This window comes from Anabrus simplex, chromosome 10, assembly GCF_040414725.1.
Source record: "Anabrus simplex isolate iqAnaSimp1 chromosome 10, ASM4041472v1, whole genome shotgun sequence".
NCBI lineage: Eukaryota > Metazoa > Arthropoda > Insecta > Orthoptera > Tettigoniidae > Anabrus > Anabrus simplex.
The window spans coordinates 72,849,989-72,866,129 of NC_090274.1; the positions used below are offsets into that span (position 1 = coordinate 72,849,989).

Below are 16,141 nucleotides of genomic sequence, written 5' to 3' on the forward strand. Positions count from 1 at the left end.
CCGGTGCCACACCATGAAAATATCGAAGGTACAGCGTTCTCCTTAAGTCTTCGTCTTTCGTCTAAAATTATTGAAATAGGTCATATCAACTCTTCAGAATGTCACTACCGGTACCTTGTTATAAAATTATTTCTTAATTAGTACTAATTAGCTTACTTACCAGTTTCAGTAATGCAAATCTTCAACTATAAGATGTTTCGAGCAGACCTTGATATTAGGAGTCTCATTTTTATTTCGTAGGTCCTGCCTACGAATCGCACGCAACCACTTTTTAAGGAAAGGATCCTGCTTAAGAAATTGATGGTATGAATACGGTCGACCTTGATTTTGGGACATTGGGACACAGCAGTAATCAGGAATCACAATTTTCTTGTTGTCTTTGTTGTCGTAACGATATATTTAATTTTTAACTTCATCATTTAACTAGGGAACTCCCATTAAAAACACATACAAACAAATAACGATCGACAAGCGCATACCGGGTACTACTCGTGAGACATCTGTCGGTAGTGTTTCAGTACATCCCTCTAATTTGGGATATCTAGGAGTATATATCAGTGATTGTCTGACTTCTCGTAACCATGAATTTCTTTGCTTAGGCGCACACCGACTAGTTGATTGCATGGTGGGTAAGTGAGTGTGCAGATTTGTGGTAGATTTCGGCTTAAGAATGCCTGCTGGTGGAGCGCTGTTTGGTAATAATGCATCTAGATCGCAAAATAAAAACTTAGTTGAGTGTAAAGCTGGTAAAATGACATTAAAAGGGAAAATGGTCCATCCTGATAAGAGAAAGGGGTTATTGTACGTCTATCAATCAGATGATTCTTTGATGCACTTTTGCTGGAAGGATCGCACCACTGGTACTGTGGAAGATGTGAGTAGATATTTTTAGAAGTAAGATTCGTAGTTTATATTTTACAAAATATTAGAAGTAACGTAAGTGAGTTCCTACACTTCAACTTTAGATGCAAGTGACACTTCTCCCAGAGTCCGGGTGCAGGGTTGTGTTTGTATACATTAAATTTCCATATACTTACAGGATCTGATAATATTTCCTGACGACTGCGAATTCAAGAGAGTCCCCCAATGTACGACTGGTCGTGTATATGTGCTGAAGTTCAAGTCTTCAAACAGAAAATTTTTCTTCTGGGTTCAGGTAAAGAAGAATTATTACACCAAATCTGAATATCACCTTATAGTAAGTTACAGAGTTGCTTTTAAAAATTTAAGATAACTTGGTGAATCCTGTTGTTAAAAAGAAAACTATATCAATTTTATTCCAGGAGCCTAAGACTGATAAAGATGAGGAGAACTGCCGTCGTATCAATGAAGTTCTCAACAACCCTCCTACTCCGGGATCTCAGCGGAGTGGTGGTGGAACTCCTGGTAAGGCATTCAGCAATAAAAAAAAAAAGATATGTTGGAATTCCTGACCAGAAGGAGAATATTACATTTCTCAATAGTAGAAGCACCTACTTCTTTTCTTCTTCAATCACCCTTATCCAGGGAGCTTCTGGGTCAGGCTGTAAATCATTGACCTCCATCCACTTATCGCACCTCTGGAGACAAGAGCTGCGCATTGCTTCTGAGGTGCTCCTTAAGTGTTTATTCTGATCAGTTATGACGCCTCATATAGGCTGTTATTACGATGGGCTCGCCACACCCATTTTCTCATCTATACTATTATTAAAAGTGGGATGGTGTCTTGTTTTTTGTTCCGGGTAGGCTTGAAAACTACTGGACCGATTGAGCTCAAATTCTGTAAGGATAGAGCTTAAAATACTGAGTCATACAAGGGAGATTTTTATTTGGATATATTTTGCCATTTTGAACTAGTGTTTATTTTTCTAATAGGGTTATGTCCCAAATTTGGGCAATTTTTGTCTTAGGTCCCTACATCAATTAAAATAAGGGTTAAATGGCTGGCCTCATCGAAAAAATGAAGTGTACCGTGTGGCCTTGAGTTAAGTTTTCGGGAAGAAATGTCATATGCATTTTCTTTGAAGTTATTTTGGTAAAAATACAGAGAGGGGAACTCAACGATTATTACATAGAATGTTACTTGAAATGCTTCCAATTTTACCTTATAATGATCGAGGAAGAGAGATGTGTTCGATACGCTTGCCAGAGACCAACCCGCCCGCCCCTAGAAGTATATTTACTTTTATAATAAGAAATACTGTTTTAGACGCCATACTCCATTGCTTATAGCGGTGATTGGTTCACGTAAGTAAGAGGATGACGTCACTGACACCTAGGATGAGGCCGAGAATTTGTTACCAACCATTGCATTAGCTTTAAGGTATTTTTGCACTTCGAAAAGATCATTATTTTAAGGTATTTTTGCATCTTGAGGCCAATCTCTGTCATGAGAACAGTGGCTCCCTTCGGGAGCCACACTCCCTTCGAGAGGCTCTTAACTATGGCCGCGGTGCATACTGTCCGCACGGCAAGAAAAAAAAAAAGTCATTCAGTGGTTCTAAAATGCAACAGTTGGCAGCATTGTCGTTCCTCTCGGCGCTCCCTCTCAGCGCTGCTAGTGCGACAGTGAACTGGCGTGCGCCACCTAGCGGTCGCTCATGTTACTAAACCGTGAGTGCTCTTCTCTGTAGCTTCGCCGTTATTTTTAAATTTCAAGTTAAACGTTTTGTACATATTCATGAAATACGTTCTTCAGTTTCTCTTTCCTTCCATCGTAATTTTTTCTGAAGATAACTGATAAATAATCTCTTTAATTTTATTTATATTATAATTATCCAACATTTGTTTGAAGGCAGTCTTATAAAATCAGCTATGATATTAATGAACTTATCTGTTTCTTGTCCTATTGAATTTCGAAATCGGTAGCACTAAGCGAGTTGACTGTGCGGTTAGGGTTGCGCAGGGATGAGTTTGCGTTCGAGATAGTGGGTTTGAATCCCACTGTTGGCAGCTCTGAAGATGGTTTTCCGTGGTTTCCCATTTTCACACCAAGTAAATACCGTCGTTACTAGACGTATGTAACGGGTTGTAGACAAGACTCCCCTTCCGCTGCTCATGCTGTCTTTCGTTTCTTTCTTGAGGTCCAGGGCTAGCACCGACGAATGGGAGTGATATGTCTGTGAATTCTCATTATCTTTGTCCATATGACTAGCGCGGGCAGTTCAAACAGCAATGGACCAATAAATATGGGCCTATCACTTAACGAATGAGTTTGGGCACAAAACTAATGAGCAACATGAAGAAAACAACACCTAATTAATTCAAGAACTTCAGTGAGCAAAGACATCACACACAAAACTGTTAGACAAACAAAACACATACGAAGCGCTACGATGTAGCAGAAAAAATAGTTGTAATGTAGTAAAATATGTATCCATATTATTCTCTACAAGAAAAATATTTCATACTATTTTTTAATTTACCGCAGGAAAAGCAATTATCTTCCATTTGGGACAAATATTACAATATTTCGTGGATCCAATTAGTTCATGTAACCGCCATAGTTGCTTCCTTCCCAGTCCTAGCCCTTTTCTAACCCATTGTTGCCATAAGACCTATCTGTGTCAGTGCGACATAAAGCGACTTGTAAATTTAAAAAGAAAGAAAAGGAAAAACTATTTGGTAAACCTCGGAGGGTGTAGATATTTAAGAATAATTTCTGAATAAATCTTGCGTTAGTGTAGGTGATCTCTCATTTGAATGGCGGGATCAAATGCACTCGCCCTTTCTACTGCATACATCATACGTACATCTTCATTATATACTTTTATGCTTTTCAGTGTTCAGTCTGCAAGTCTCTGCGAATGTACTAAACTCTGCCATAGTCCTCTTCTTGTAACTACCTCTGTGGCCTCATTTAGGTCCATACTTTTTATCTTTATATTGTTAGAAACTGAGCCTAGCCATTGTCGTCGTGAGGACACCAGAACCCAGATTACCAAGAAAAATTATAGAGAAACTCTGCTACCTGAAGCAACAAGTAGGATGGATTAAGGAATTTAGAGAGGATGTGGAAGAACTAGAAATAACTTGGGATGATTTGCAAAATAAAACATTTAAAGAAACCGAAAACATAAAAATAAGATTTAAACCAAAAATAGACAAATGACATATAGATGAACATGTGCTGTTGTGCCCCGACTTACCTTGTGTACCGGCCATTCACATTACACTACTATTCGCCGGACTTATACGCCTCATTTCGCACAGCTGGGCAGGTTGAACGAGAGGCCGTTCCCCGCTGGATGTGCGAGAGCGGATCACCACACTGGACAGAGCTGGTTCTTTAGTCCCTTCGACTGCTGCTGTTTTGGTTTCAGGTAAGACATAGAGATCAACTCATGTAAAACATCGTACATTCATATTTCTAAATGATGACGGAGTTGGGAGAGTCGTGCAATCACACGGCACCAAAATTCATTTGTGTTTTTGGCTAGTGATCCTCAACGCAAGCTTGGACTTACACATCTTACCGTATTCTGAACTACTTCACTCTTCAAGCAAGTTCTATTTTCATGTGCCTGCTATTACTCCTTATTAGAACTCTTTTCGCGTCAGTCTTATCTCTCGGTTCCCTGATTCCCATCCCGCTTCTACCCCTCATCTTGTTTGAAATTTTGTACGATTGTATGGTATTAGGTATTTAAAAATTAGGTCTGACTTGTAATGAACTTGACTATAGTTTGATCAATCTCACTGTTGATTCTTTTGAATTGTTACTTATTCAGTTAAATTTATGAGACTTGTTAATGATTTGGCATAAGTGTTTCCACGTCTATACATCTGTATTAATTATATAAAGTACTAGCTGATGTACCCGTGCTTTGCTATGGGATTATCAGAAAGTTTGATTTTGAGGCTGTCCTAACTGAAGTCTATTACAAAAACGTCGGTAGGAAAGTAGCGATTAAAAGCAATGTTATCATATAAAATATTCGATCAAATGAAAAACCATACATATTCTCACTTTTAACAAATAGTACTATGGTGCCGATCTGACAGGCCAAAGTTCCAGAGCTGGAGTGATCAGGCCGCAGACAGCCGTGAACACTCCTTTGCCATTTTTATGGTAAATATGCACACTGCTCATTCCAATCAGTGCCTCAGAGTAGGGATTGAATAGCTCGAATGCTATGATGAACCAGTGTGTTATGTACCAGTAGTATCAGAAAATTTATGAACCAGAGGAATGGCATGCTAAAGAAGAAAGTTTTCTAGCTCACCAGCTACTTCTAGCCAATATTCAGGCAGACTGTTACATTTGGTACGACCGGGCAGGTTGGCCGTGTGGTTAGGGGCACGCATCTGTGAGCTTGCATCTGTGAGATAGTGGATTCGAACCCCACTGCTGGCAGCCCTGAAGATAGTACTCCATGGTTTCCCATTTTCACACCAGGCAAATGCTGCGGCTGTATCTTAATTAAGGCCAAGGCCGCTTCCTTCACACTCCTCGCCCTTTCTTATCCCATCGTCGCCATAAGACCTAGCCTATCTGTGTCAGTGCGAAGTAAGGCAAATTAAAAGAAAATACTCAGAGATGAGTGACAACAGAAGACACAAAGCACATCACAACAAACAATGTCAGTGTAATGTTATTGTTGATAAATTTTATGAGCTTTCTGTATTGTAGGCCTTCACATTTAGTTTTCTTCCGACTCTGTGATATTAGGGCATCTTATAAAATTATTTATAGCGTAGACTGTAGTTCCTTATTCTCCGACTTTACATACGGATTTTCATTAAATCCTGTTTACTCATTTTCTTGTGACTCGGCGCTGATATTGACTTAGTAACAAAAATCCAAATTAATGAATATCTGTGCGATTATAGTCAGTACAGTAACAATGTATGAGACGTAAATGATCGGAAATTTAATACCGGTGCTATATAACTTTAGTTATATAGTATTTATCGATACGACCACTAATAAATTATTTGGCAGTTAAATTTTAGGCCTTCGACTAAACTACCATTTCACTCAGTGCGAATAAAATTATTTATGGCCTAGATTATAGCGAGTTATTCCCCGACTTTGCATACCGATTGTCATTAAGATAGGACCACTAATAACAAATATTTGAGAGTTACATTTTAGGCCTTCCACTAAACTATCATTTCTCTCAGCCTGAATACAATTATTTATGACCTAGATTGTAGCGACTTATTCCCTGACTTCACCTACCAATTTTCGTTAAGATACGATCATTAATAACAAAAATATTTCAGAATTAAATTTTAGGCCTTCCCCTAAACTACCATTGCACTCTGCGTGAATAAAATTATTTATGACTTAGATTATAGCAACTTATTCCCCGACTCTGCATACCGATTTTCATTAAAGTCTCTTCAGCCGTTTTCTCGTGATGCGTGTACATACAGACAGACAGAAATTACGGAAAAGTAAAAAGTGCATTTGCTTGTTACTGTGGACACAACTGATACAGAAATACCATCTTTTTAAATTCTGAGCAATGTACAGAGAAAACTCTTTATTTTATATATATAGACTAGCTGATGCACCCGTGCTTTGCTACGGGATTCTCAGAAAGACTGAATTTGTGACTTTCTTAACTGAAGTCAACATAGGTCATTACAAAAATGTCAGTAGGAAAGTAGCAATTAAAATCAATGTTATCATATAAAATACTTGATGAAATGAAAAACCGCATATTTTCTCACTTTTAACAAATAGTATACGTACTACGGTGCCGATCTAACACTCCAAATTTCCAGAACTGGAATGACCAGGCCACAGACAGCCGTAAACACTCCCCTGCCATTATTCTGTTAAATATGCACACTGCTCATTCCAATCAGTGCCTCAGAGTAGGGATTGAATAGCTCGAATACTATGAAGAAGCAGTGTGTTATGTACCAATAATATCAGAAAATTTATGAACCAGAGGAATGGCATGCTAAAGAAGAAAGTTATTTAACTCCCCAGCTACTTTCCGCCAATATTCAGACAGACTGTTACACTCGGTACGACCAGGCAAGTTGGCTGTGTGGTTAGGGGCGCACAGCTGTGAGCTTGCATCTGGGAGATAGTGGATTCGAACCCCATTGTCGGCAGCCCTGAAGATGGTATTCCGTGGTTTACCATTTTCACACCAGGCAAATGCTGAGGCTGTAGGCCTATCTTAATTAAGGCCAAGGTCGCTTCCTTCACACCCCTAGCCCTTTCCTATCCCATCGTCGCCATAAGACATATCTGTGTTGGTGCGACGTAAGGTAAATTGAAAAAGTATTCGGTATGCAATAGTAATCCTATCTATCGGAGATGAGTGGCAACAGAAGACACAAAGCACAACAAACAATATCAATGTTATGTTATTGTTGATCAATTTTATGGGCTCTCTGTATTGTAGGCCTTCACATTTAGTTTTCTTCGACTCTCTGATATTAGGGTGTCTTACAAAATTATTTATAGTGTAGACTGTAGTTCCTTATTCTCCGAATTACATACCGATTTTCATTAAATCCTGTTTACCCATGTTCTCGTGACTCGGCGCTGATATGGACTTAGAAACAAAAATCCAAATTCATGAATATATCTGTGATCGTAGCCACTACGGTAACAATGTATTAGACATAAATGATTGAAAATTTAATACTATATAACTTTAGTTATGTAGTATTTATCGATGCGATTCATAAATATTTGAGAATTAAATTTTAGGCCTTCCCCTCAACTACCATTTCAATCAGTGTAAATAAAATTATTTATGGCCTAGATTATAGTGCTTTATTTCCCTACTTTGCATACCGATTTTCATTAAGATATGACCACTAATAACAGAAATATTTGAGAATTAAATTTTAGACCTTCTCCTAAACTACCATTTCAGTCAGCATGAATAAAATTATTTATGGCCTAGATTGTAGTGACTTATTTCCTGACTTTGCATACCGATTTTCATTCAGTTCTCTTCAGCCGTTTTCTTGTGATGCTTGTACATACATACATACTGTACAGACAGACAGAAATTACAGAAAAGTTAAAAGTGCATTTCCTTGTGACTGTCGACATGACTGATACTGAAATACCATCCTTTTTCAATTCTGAGCCATGTACAGACAAAACTCTTATTTTATATATATAGATTTAAACTAAACACGTACAATACCGTACACTTTAAATAATTGTTTCAGCATCCATCGAATTATATTTGTTATGGCTTGTATCCGCTGGTTGGTTGTGTACACGCACGTATATCTATTCTAATAATAGGTTGTTGTTATGATTATTGAAATTATCTTTTCATTTAGTTGTATATCTTGTTACAATCCTCTACGTTCCGGATTCCTCTGGGCTATATTCCACTGCGCACAAAACTGTTAGTGATTATTATTATTATTATTATTATTATTATTATTATTATTATTATTATCATCATCAGTAATATTTATATTAAACCTGTAGCTTCGGCCTAACATACGGTCACCACATGTTGCCAGAGTACTATAATAACCTAGTAACTGTTGATAACAAGATCGTGACAGTGATAATTACATAATATCGAGTAATATCAAATGCACAACAACTGTAACAATGTGCAAATGGGGTTGGACTAGCTCTGCAGATTGTGGTGTCCCTTCTCAGTCAATCCACCACATTGTTGCTGACTGCCCATTTCGAGCTCTCAAAGGAAAGCTAATGGACATTCACCGCACATCGGATGAAGCAGTTGATTGGGTCAGAATACTAGACCTAGAGTGGTAGTATTGTACGGACTTGTGACTACGCACTTTTATCCTGAAACTAACGCAGTATATGTACATACATTCATCATACGATAAATAAATAAATAACAGAAAAGATCAGAATGAATGAAAAGCTACTGGGCAGTTTGGAAAGAAAACTCGTCGAAGAAGATGACCAGAAAATGGTCTAATGAGGCTGTACCGGGCAAGTTGGCCGTGCAGTTAGGAGCGCGCGACTGTGAGCTTGCATCCGGGAGATAGTGGGTTCGAATCCCATCCTCGCCATAAGACTTACCTGTGTCGGTGCAACGTAAAGCCAATAGCGAAAATAAAAAAATAAAAAAATGAGGCTGTAAAAGAAGAAGAAGAATTAATCTTGCTATGCTCTTGTATGAAAGCAGAGGCATGCAGTGGACACATTTGTTACCCCAGCTGCAGATTATTAAAAAAAAACCCAATTGCAGTCCCAACTCTCTCTCTCTCGCTAGCCAGCATTAGCTATTTTATATACTCACTTGATAACAAAGTGTAGATAAAAGAAGCAAAGAGATCAGATTATAAGTAAGATACTAAAGAACTTATTTATTATAGCTCACCTGAATGAATAAGAATATTTTCAACCACATACTTGCACATATTTCAAAATAGGTATTCACGGCAGTGACTGTAGCAAAATTTAGCAGGTATTTTAACTTCACCAAGTTTTTACAGTTTCACTTGCTTACTGAGCGTAGTTACAGCAACGGCAAACAAGAGAAAATATTCCTCATGATGTATACCACCGTTATGTTCATGAAGAATGCCACAGAACTCGTGAAAACTTCACCTATAATCCAAGAGGAACGTTACAAAAATTCACAATATACTACCATTACAGGCAAACCCACTCGTACAGGGCAACGAAAAACAGAATTGTTACTTCGTTCTTGCCTCTGTATTCATGCTGGCCAACCTAATATTTTTTTCCGCGTGCATCGATGAACATACTCTACACGTGCCATCAGTGAATCGCTACCAAAAACTTTATACATGCCGAAATCCAAAAATAAAATAAATACTTTTATTACAGTTAATTTCATGGCTGTTTCTGTTAGCAAGACTATCTGCAAGTGGCTATACTGTTTTCTTCTTGTAGCCCCTGCTGTATGGCGCTGAACATTCTGAGTGTTAACTATACAACTAACATGCACCCAAGCTAGTTGCTCCCCCGCTGCAAGACACTGTGATTCTCGAGTGAGACCAACACCTATCAGGCCAGGCATCATCGTGCCGGCAAAGAAACCAAAGCTTGCTGGAGAGACCTGGACTGTGGTAAAGCAAACAGGTTATCGAGACAGCTGCACTTGCCTTGACTTAGCTGCTTGCAATTTTTATTAACTTGATAAAGGAATGTTGGTAAGGAATAAGAAAATGTAAATACAAAATTCTTTCCCCTGGCAGCGCTGGGGTTCAGTGCACACCGCTGTGTGAAAGGCTTACCATATTTAAAAAACTTTTAAAAAAATCTGTATTCCAGTGTTCCAGTGTAGCAAAATACTGCCAAAATGGAATAACATAAACATTGGGTGATTAAAATTTTTAGTGCTCATAAATAAAATCTAAAAAGAGAAGAGATACAAAGAAACAGTATGAACATATGCGACCAAAACTCAAAGTGAAATTACGGGTAATTTGAATGCATACTCACTAGTGCCATGCAAAAAACGCTTAATGCTCAGTTCATATTTGTCGAATATGGTCATGACCGAATGTTGCTTCTCAGAGGCGAGGCAAGCTATGTTCGTTCGAGCTTGCCTCTAGAAGTGCTCGCCTCCCTTTGTCCTTGCTTAGCCGTACCCTGCTAAGTTTGTCTTGTGTACCTTTATCTCTTGAAACGTGCTTTTGCCACAATGGTGGATTCATGACTAGGCATGAAAATGTCAGTAGTTAAACTCATATTTTTAGATTGTGATTCTACACTGTACTGAGGGGCTGCCACATATGTAAGTAAAACTAGAAATAATGTAGTAAATATAATTCATGTCGGAGAAATGATCAATGAAGTTTACGTTCATTCCTCCTGGCTAGCATACTTCACTACTCTATGTACAGAAACTAAATACACATTATTAATTCATATGCCATATATTCACTACTAGCCATACCAAAGACATAAATATTAACCGTGCAAATTAATGTCATTATATCACATAGTTAAATCTAAACTTAAGCATTAATTTTAATGGTCTTTTCTGCTCAAGGGTTTCTATGCAAGGAGATATGGCTAGTGCAAAAACTCTAGCCCCAAATTGGGAAGGAATTGCAAACTAATTATTTGTTGTTATGATTGTTATGAATTAATAACAAGTTATTGTCTAGGTCTAGCTGACTCCTACGGCTTGTTAAAAGCATTCCAGCTTTTACTAAAGTTTCTTTTCCTGCTTCCACTGGTTGCTGCAATGCACAATGTGCGTCAGGCAATTACTGACAGAGTAGGTAGACTGATTTCATGCTCGTTCCACCAGGAGAATGGGAAACCCCAGAGAACCATTTTCAGGTCAGTCGACGGTGTGGAGTGGCCCCTCTCCGTCTCCCAAATACAGAGGCATTGAGCCGTGACCACCCATCGTGTGCTCGGTTGGCCAGTCGGAGTGTAGAGCTGTCGGACCACGGACCAGCCGTGGCCACATGCGGCTCGAGACCCATTCTGTATTACATGTAATAAATATCATTTTTGGTCCGTATTGATGATGTAGATTGAAATAATAACATTAAGTTATTTATTAGACCACCTAATCAATACAAAATCGTCTTGGATGATTTACATAAATTTGTTAGCTAATAGTGGGACATGTTTCGCCTTCTCTGAAGGCATCATCAGCCATAGTCTTAACCTTAAATTAAAAATAAGCGTCTAAATAACATGTAGTGATGAAATGAATTTTAAAATCTTGAAGAGATTTGAAGTAAAATAACATTAAAAATAACAATGATGGTTTGAAAATACAATGTGATGAGATACAATAGTGGAAGTATTAACAAAATTAACCTTAGAAGGCTGCTAAAATAAGTACAATGGAATAAAACAACAGATTGTTATACAACAAGTAGTAAGATTGCATAAAAGTAAAGTTGATAGTAATGGCGGTTATAATTAGACGATGGCGAAAAATCTTATGTAATCAAAGTAAAGAGGAGAGAGTAAAAGTCAAAGTTAGTCGAGAGATCCGAAGTTCATTATGATCTTGAAGATAAAGGATGAAAGTCAGATGCATATGGTGAAGTTGTAGAACACGTTGAGGATATGAAGTTGGTGAATAGAAGTTGAAGAACAGTTTCAAATAGGATCACTATGGACCATCTCAAAATTTGAAGTGATGTTCAAATGTTGTAAATTGTGAGTTTGTAGAATTCTAGTTGAAAAAGCATATACAAGTGGAATCACTTGACGGTGACAAAGATAGCTTGTAATATTATGAGTAAGAAGTATTTGCAACAGTAGACTTCTTGCTACGTGTGTTATAACTTCAGTTTACTCATAATATTACAAGCTATCTTTGTCACCGTCAAGTGATTCCACTTGTATATGCTTTTTCAACTAGAATTCTACAAACTCACAATTTACAACATTTGAACATCACTTCAAATTTTGAGATGGTCCATAGTGATCCTATTTGAAACTGTTCTTCAACTTCTATTCACCAACTTCATATCCTCAACGTGTTCTACAACTTCACCATATGCATCTGACTTTCATCCTTTATCTTCAAGATCATAATGAACTTCGGATCTCTCGACTAACTTTGACTTTTACTCTCTCCTCTTTACTTTGATTACATAAGATTTTTCGCCATCGTCTAATTATAACCGCCATTACTATCAACTTTACTTTTATGCAATCTTACTACTTGTTGTATAACAATCTGTTGTTTTATTCCATTGTACTTATTTTAGCAGCCTTCTAAGGTTAATTTTGTTAATACTTCCACTATTGTATCTCATCACATTGTATTTTCAAACCATCATTGTTATTTTTAATGTTATTTTACTTCAAATCTCTTCAAGATTTTAAAATTCATTTCATCACTACATGTTATTTAGACGCTTATTTTTAATTTAAGGTTAAGACTATGGCTGATGATGCCTTCAGAGAAGGCGAAACATGTCCCACTATTAGCTAACAAATTTATGTAAATCATCCAAGACGATTTTGTATTGATTAGGTGGTCTAATAAATAACTTAATGTTATTATTTCAACCCATTCTGTATCCGCCGACTCTTAACTCAACCATTCCATCTCCCTTTTATACCTCCAAATTCCCGGCCTTTGCTCTTTGTAAACAATGACTAACTCATATCTGGATGAACTATATTGGTTGCAAAGCCAGTAAAGCAAGCAAGGTCATCCTCCCTAGTCAGCAAACTTTGCTTCGAACATGCCCTGTTGAACGGATTAGAGCAAACTCTGCATTTTAGCTTACACACTACACTCATGCGTGATAGTCGTTGCATATGCAGCAAGGCACATCTTGCTTCGTCTTGGTTACCCGTCTCAAGTTCGAACAATGCACACCACTAATACTTACTCCAAGTACCGGTGTGTTCAAGATGTGCGTACATTTACAGGTGGTGGTGCTGGAATTATGCATTATCATTATATACTTTTGATACCAATTCAAGGGATGTTAACTATCAATGAAATTCTTAGACCATATGAATGTGGTGCTGAATTAATTTTCGTTGACAACAATGCTTAACCTCATAGAGCTGCATCAGTGAGGAACTTAATGAGAGAGGTGGGTATCAACCGTAGGAATTGATCAGCTAAATCACTGGACATGAACTGCATTGAGTATGCACGGGACAGGTTGAAAACTGCTGGTTTTGATTGTTCACAACCTTTATGGACACCCCCAGACCTCATTACAGTTGCCCGGATGAAACCTTTTACCCTCAAGATGACGTCATACTGATTGAAAGCATGGCACAGCGTGTCAGAGACCTGAACAATGCTAGAGGAATGGTACTAAGGCAGTGTGAACTACCTTCAGTTAAAAAAAAAAAAAAAAAAAGGTAAAGTTTAAGCCTGTGATTTTCAAACTTAGTAACATTTATAGGAATTGGAATTTATGGAAATCTCACTTGGAAATCGTTTTAGAAGAGAGATGTGTTCATTGCAATGTTCTGGAACCCACCATCCTGCCCCCCAGAAGTACATTTACTTTTATAACCAATTAAAGATCAACAGTCGCCATTGTATGTTGCTGAAGTACGAACTTGCATTCTTCTTGGCCAACGTAAAGTTGCATATGGCGTCATTGTCTTCTATTGTAATAACTGGATTGTGTTATCAACTCATGCAGAATAAAATCAAAAACACAACATAGAAAGTAAAAGATGCTGAATACAGGATATGAATACTTAACGTAGGGGAGGATGCAGAGCAGCAGCGGCAATAAGGAGTTTGTATATACTAATGCCATTCTTATTCAGTTTAACATCTGTTTATGCCAGCCCCGCATTGTAGTGGTAGCATGCCTGCCCTGGGTTTGATTACCGAGCAGGGATTTTTACCTGGATCTGAGGGCTGGTTCGAGGTCCACTCAGCCTACGTGATTAGAATTAAGGAGGTATCTGATGGTCAAATAGCGGCCCTGGTCTAAAGAGCCAAAAATTAATGGCCATGAGGATTTGTGGCGCTGACCACACGACACCTTGTAATCTGCAGGCCTTCGGGATGAGCAGCGGTCACTTGGTAGGCCAAGGCCATTCGGAGCTGTTGCGCATGGGTATTTTTTTTTTTTGTAGTTTGTAGATATCAAGTTAGATTTTTTTAAATGGTACCTCCACGTACATTTGCATTCCTAAATCAGAAATACATTATGTTATATTGTGCTTGCAGATGGAGGAGATCTTCACAACCTGCTCAACAACATGTCCCAGCAGCAACTGATGCAGTTATTTGGCGGAGTGGGACAGATCGGCGGGCTCTCCAGTCTACTTGGAACAATGAGGTATTGTCGGTTAAGGAATGGTTGAGTCGTCACATTTAAAGGTTTTAGGACATTGTAGATGAGAAAGACACCTGCTATTTAATGAAAACAAAAGTAATGGAGTGCAGTAGAACAAATTCAGGTGATGCAGGAAATATTAGACTAGGAAATGGAGCCTTAAAGGAAGTAGATGAGTACTGTTACTTGGGTAGTAAAGCAACTAATAATGGCAGAAGAAAGGAGGATATAACATGCAGACTAGCACATGTAAGGAGGGCCTTTCTTAAGAAAAGAAATTAGTTCACCTTGAACATTGATATAGGCATGAGAAAGATGTTTCTGAAGACGTTCGGCTGGAAGCGTGGCATTGTATGGAAGTGAAACGTGGACGATAACTAGTTCAGAAAGAAAGAGAATAGAAGCTTTTGAAATGTGGTGTTACAGAAGAATGCTAAAGGTGAGATGGGTAGATAGAATTACGAATGAAGAGATACTGAATTGATTTGGTGAGAGGAGAACGATTTGGCTGAATTTGACGAGAAGAAGAGGTAGAATGATAACACACATAAGACACCCAGGACTTGTACAGCTGGTTTTTGAGGGAAGTTTAGGTTTTAAGAACCGTAGAGGTAAAGTACGAATATGAGAAGCAGATTAGAGCAGTTGTGGGATGTAGTAGTTACGTAGAAATGAAAAGATTAGCACATGATAGGGTGACATGGAGCGCTGCATCAATCCAGTCTATGGACTGATGATGCAAACACCACCACACCTATTCAAAACTGCTGCCTGACTTGTGAGATTGTATTTGATGTCCGTGTTAAATACCGCATTTACTAGCCTGTACAAGTCGGCACGAGTGTGAAATGATACAAAGTTTTTAAATGTAATGTGTGCAAATAAAACGACTGCGGTTTTTATAACATTTAAACACAAAAACTTTAAATTCCCAGTCTTTGAAAACCTACAACCTGTTTTCCAGTCTCTGACCAGGTCAGGGATGTAATGAATAAACCATATATAGGCTATTATTACAATGGGGTCGCCACTCCCAAGGTGATTATTAATGAGTGATATATGCTATGAAATGATAATGGAGAGTGTTGCTGGAATGAAAGATGACAGGGAAAACCGTACCCGGAGAAAAACCTGTCCCGCCTCCGCTTTGTCCAGCACAAATTTCACATGGAGTGACCGGGATTTGAACCACGGTATTCAGCGGTGAGAGGCTGACGCGCTGCCGTCTGAGCCACGGAGGCTCCTCCCAGTCTTATATTAGGACCAAAACAGCAATAGGCAGTCCCAAAACCTCCCATGGCTTTATTTATGTGAGGTGCAACATCTGTTCTGGTCTCTATAACATAATCGTATACAATATTGAAATACTACATTTGTGTTGTTTAAGAAGGAGCAGTTTCGATTCCTGCCTGAAAGCTCAGTGACTATACAGTGCTCTGAGAGGAGTGCTGAAAACCTGTTCGGA

General features: G+C 38.3%; 1 protein-coding gene across 1 annotated transcript in view; it reads left to right on the forward strand.

Moving 5' to 3' along the window:
* Positions 1 to 598: 598 nt before the first annotated feature.
* Rpn13 (regulatory particle non-ATPase 13) overlaps positions 599 to 16,141 on the forward strand; it is a 65,700-nt gene continuing 50,157 nt past the window's right edge. The window contains exons 1-4 of the mRNA XM_067154978.2: positions 599 to 874; positions 1,040 to 1,156; positions 1,284 to 1,386; positions 14,568 to 14,679. Coding sequence (XP_067011079.2) covers positions 671 to 874; positions 1,040 to 1,156; positions 1,284 to 1,386; positions 14,568 to 14,679 — 536 coding nt within the window. The 5' untranslated portion in view covers positions 599 to 670. The remainder of the gene's footprint in view (positions 875 to 1,039; positions 1,157 to 1,283; positions 1,387 to 14,567; positions 14,680 to 16,141) is intronic.